Source organism: Pteropus vampyrus, unplaced genomic scaffold (genome assembly GCF_000151845.1).
Source record: "Pteropus vampyrus isolate Shadow unplaced genomic scaffold, Pvam_2.0 Scaffold28, whole genome shotgun sequence".
NCBI lineage: Eukaryota > Metazoa > Chordata > Mammalia > Chiroptera > Pteropodidae > Pteropus > Pteropus vampyrus.
This window is the reverse complement of record NW_011888809.1, coordinates 1,315,674-1,320,363: the sequence shown is the minus strand read 5'-3', so window position 1 is coordinate 1,320,363 and position 4,690 is coordinate 1,315,674. Positions and strand designations below refer to the sequence as shown.

Genomic DNA, 4,690 nt, shown 5'->3' with positions numbered 1-4,690 from the left:
AATCCCTACAAAATCCCAGAGGACTACAGTTTAAAAGGATGAATTTTACTATACGTAAACTATGCTTCAAAAAAGAAATGAAAAAGGAAAATATCTCAGCAGAGTTGTTTTATTTTGTTTGTTTTTAGTAAGAGTTGACAAGCGGAGTCTAAAATATATATGAAAATAAACGTGAAAGGCCAAGGACGTCCCAGACAATCTGAGAAAGAAAAACAGAACAAAGCAAGAAGACCTGCTCCACCTGCTCTTAGACTTATTATAAAGCTATAATAGCGGTTACTGGGACAAAGACAGACAAACATAACAATGGAACACAAGAGCCCAAAAGCAAATCTTCTCATATACGGACACTGCCATGAACATTCTTAGATATTTCTCTAAAGAATATGAGGAAAAAAATTTTTAGCAGTGGAGAAAAAGGATGGTCTTTTCAATAAACAGGATAGAAACACCTGAACATACATATAGAAAAAAGTGAAATTTGACTCCTACTTTTACTGCACGCCCACAAAAAAAAATTCTTCCAGGTGAACTGGAGAATCATGTGGGACAAAGTAAAAGTTCTAGAACAATGAATCTTTGGTTTAACATTACTAATGCCACTAGCCTGGTTCTGACTCTCATCACTCCACACATAGACCTGTTTCTCAAGAATAATTACAGGAAGAATTATAAAATTCGTAGTTACTCTAGAATAGTGGTTTTCGAACTTTTTGACCACAACCCACAGAATTATATTTATATCATCAAACTCAAACACACACACACACACACACACACACACACACACACACTCTAGATACATAAATATATAAAAAAGTTTCACAAAATACTTTTTAGCTCTACCACAGAAGCAGCATTCTGATTTTTCTTTTTCTTTTCTATTACATGCTTTAAATTCTAGCTATAGCCCACTAAAATGATTTCATGAACCATTAATGGGTCACAACCCATAATTTGAAAACAATGCTTTGGGAAACCAGAGAAGAAACGTGACTTCCGTCTAGGATGGCATGGTAAACTCTTTAGAGAGAATTTTAAGCTAGGGTTTTTGAGTAAGACTTAAAGTAGGGTAGAAGTATCTAGATGCAAAATGACTTGCCCAAGATCACATGTTTGTAATAAATGGCAAAACCAGAACTAAAACTGAAGTTTTTTCCATTGTAAGGCTAATGTTCTTTCCACTGTACAAAAGGGTTTTTCATTAGTACACACACGCATGGGAGAAAAGTACAATAATTCCGTCATAAGTTAGTTCATCTTCATGGAAATAATTCCGTCATAAGTTAGTTCATCTTCATGGAAGATTTTATATGCTTGTGTGTATATCTTATTTATTTTATTAGTAGCCACTGTAGCAATTCATTTTATATTAAATTTAATCGATAAATTCTTATGACACCTTTATCAAAATATTCATGTTTTCCTTTCCCTCCAAAGTCTGAAAAATTGTATTTATTCTGTATAAAACGTTCATTAAAAAAAAGTGACAAGGAGAAATCAATTCTCCCGTTTAAAGAACATTAATATTACGCCAGTCTCAAAACTAGTTACGTTATTGAGTTTGTTAAATATTTTGAGGGAACCACAGAGTAAAAATGCCAAGTTCTTTCAATTACAAAGCTTATATTCTGATAAATACTTAAGACAGAATAATTCAAATAATTTTACAATATGACTAGAAAATACTAAAATCTTGTATTTTATATTATCAAGAGCTCTGTCCAGCTATCACAGAAATGACTTACGGTTGCATCGTTTTTGTACAAATCGTAATTTGCAAGCTGTTCTGTAAGTTGACAGTCGTATGACATCAAAATTCTGAGCACCTGAAAAAAAGGACAAATAAAGAGTGTTCAAGTGGACTTACTGTTTAATTTCTAAATGCTGGGAAGTGACTCTTTCACTGTGTTGGCACAGTCTATACATACCATGTGAGCTAGGCCTTCTGCTAAAACACAAGGGCGGGAGGAAGGGCTGGGGAGCACCCCGCGTGCCCACTCCACGCCAGGCACTATGCCAGTAGTTTCACCTACATTATCCTGTCTGCTGGCCTAAGGAGACTCTGAGCAAGGAACACTCACGACTTTAGTGAATTGGCTATATAGATTAGAAAAGGGGGATGAAGTGGAATGGCAGGAAAGACCTTGGCCTAGAGTCAGAGGCCAATTCCAGCCCCAGCCTGACTGCCGACTGCAGGACATGACCGTGGCCATGATACATTGCTCTCGGCCTCCGTGTCCTCCTCTGTAAGATGAGGGAACTGGCCCCACTGATCTCTAAGGTCCCCTTCCAGGTCTCTGGCAGCTTGTGTTTTTCAAAAAATGGCCAAAACGGAATTTCTAGACCAGTATTTTATTTACGTGCTTCTAGTACAGTGTCCTTCTCCATCAAGAACTAAAGATTATTTCCCTCTACTTGCATCTGAGCAGGACTCTGTGACTGTCTTAATGAATAGAATGACACAAGGGACACTGCACGACTTCTGAAAATCGGTGATAATTCCCTTGCGCTCTCTCAGGGTTATTGTCCTTGGAACCCAGACTAGCTTTCACTCTGTGAAAGCACCTCAGGGGCCGCCCCAGCCAGGCTCCGGCCTCCCCTCTCCAGCGTCGACTGAGCAGTACCAATTTCATAACAGTCGTATGTTGAGGGTCCTTGCAATATCTCATTTGGAAGAGTACATACGATGCTTTTTAAAGGTTTCTCAATAACTGATCCGGACCAATAACCCTATTTCATGGCAGAGGAATTTGAGGTCTGGCAAGTATGAGTGTTTAAGTCAAGGTCACACAGTCAAGGTCACATAGCCAAGTAGTCACAGAGCAAAACAATCCTTCGAATACTGGGAACTGCCCCACTCCTCTCAGCCACCTTTTTTTCTTTGTTCGAGTTTTATATAATAATGTAATTTTTAACAAAAGGCTTAAAATGGTAAAGTAATACAGCAAATTCGTGCTTTTAATTTTTCCTATAGCTCTAAATGTTGTCCTAACACTTAGTCCTCTCTACTTCAGAATCTGTAACAAGTGTAAGGTAATTTATATGATGTATTAATTATTTCTCACCATCTGCAGCTCATGTAACAATGAAGTTACAGCCAAGAAGTCTAAATTGACTGGCACACCTCGATCTTACAGATGTCCTAACTAACATTTCTGCCTTACTATTTATGACTTTGCTTAAGAAAGCAATTCAAGCCAATCCAATTAAAATATATACTCTGGCTTGGGGTCTTCCAACTTTACGATTCTTTAACTTCCATTCTTCTCTTTCTAAAGCCTGTAACATAAAACTTCTGATTAAAGCTGTGACTTGATCAGAAAAAAAAATAAAAAAGCATTACCACACATATAAACAAGACGCCAGAAGCACTCAAGACTCACGCATTTCTATGAACAGCTGCCTCTTCTCTGCCATGGTCTTCCGCTTGTTCCCACTTTCCTCAATCATCCTAGACACAAAGAAAGACACGATAAACCACTGTATAATCTGACGATTCAACCAACTGCTTATCATTCTATTGTGAAAAGAGAGGTACAGGAAACCAAGTTGTAAATGCACATACCAAGAGAGTATCAGTAAAAATAAAGTGGAAGCCTGATGCAGAAAATAATAAACCATCGTCCCTGTATTCAACAGCTTCTCATATATTAAGTTGGTACTTGAACGAGCTCATACAGTTGATTCCTGTGCTGAAATATGGAGCTATGTCTTATTTCTAACTTTATTTTCCCTGCAGAGTCCTAGATTAGTTGAGACAGTTCCCCACATCCCTCCTGTTTTCCATAGATAAACACGTTACTAAATAGAATTTAGAAAAGAATTGTAATAAAAGGCTACCATAAAAATACAACAGTTAGTTTATACATAAAAAACAAATGAGATACTTTATTTTTATTTTAAACAATGTTAAACAACAAAAAAAAAGGTATTCATCCCCACACCCAGAGAACTCCTAAATGTAACTTCCATCATGTGGTAATAGTAGTTTACACTGACAGACTTAGGTTACGCCAGTTCCTCTATTAAATCTCCTTCTGTGCATTATTTCATTTAATCCTCACGACACCCCTAGGTGATGGTATTACTGTTATCCCTATTTTATAGATGAGGAAACTGATGCCTAGAAAAGAACACCAACTTGCTCAAGGGCACACAACTCAGAAGTGGCCTAGGCCTGAACAGCTAGAACACAAATAGCCCGTTTCCTTGCATGGACACTATTGATGCAAAATTTGTGACACTTTCAGCTAAACTTTGCCTTATTCTGTGAAGAAAATAAAATATGTGGACAGATAGCATAAGCCAAATAATTTCCCAAAGCAGACTAGATTGTTATAAATCATTCTCAATTATATTAGAATCACAAATTAAATGATGACTACACAAATTACATACCCATTAAAGCAAGGTAACTGGCCGAAGTTTACTTACAAATATATCAAGGTAACTGGCCAAAGTTTAGTTACAAATATATTCTAAAGAAAATTTAAATATATTCCTTAATATTCTACAATTAATATTGTGATAATTAAGACTCGTCCTTTCCTAGATCATTGAAATGTTACCAAATAGTCTTCAACACTCATGATGGTTACTTAACAATGTGCCCCCAAGAGGAAAGTTTTTAAACAGAAAGAAAGCCAAATAAAAAGCAACTGGCAACAGTAAAAACTAATAAAATGTA

At 36.6% G+C, this 4,690-nt stretch overlaps 1 protein-coding gene across 8 annotated transcripts in view; it reads right to left on the bottom strand.

Moving 5' to 3' along the window:
• The window catches only part of DTNB (dystrobrevin beta), a 165,783-nt gene extending 162,329 nt beyond the window's left edge, over positions 1-3,454 (bottom strand). For 6 of the 8 annotated variants that reach the window (XM_023528526.1, XM_011356542.2, XM_011356543.2 and 3 more), the window contains exons 1-2: positions 3,387-3,453; positions 1,749-1,829 (exon numbers count right to left, since the gene is read on the bottom strand). In XM_023528526.1, coding sequence (XP_023384294.1) covers positions 1,749-1,829; positions 3,387-3,453 — 148 coding nt within the window. Of the gene's footprint in view, positions 1-1,748; positions 1,830-3,386 lie in introns of all 8 variants that reach the window. The other 2 variants (XM_023528530.1, XM_023528527.1) reach the window with 2 other exon arrangements.
• Between the last annotated feature and the right edge of the window lie 1,236 nt (positions 3,455-4,690).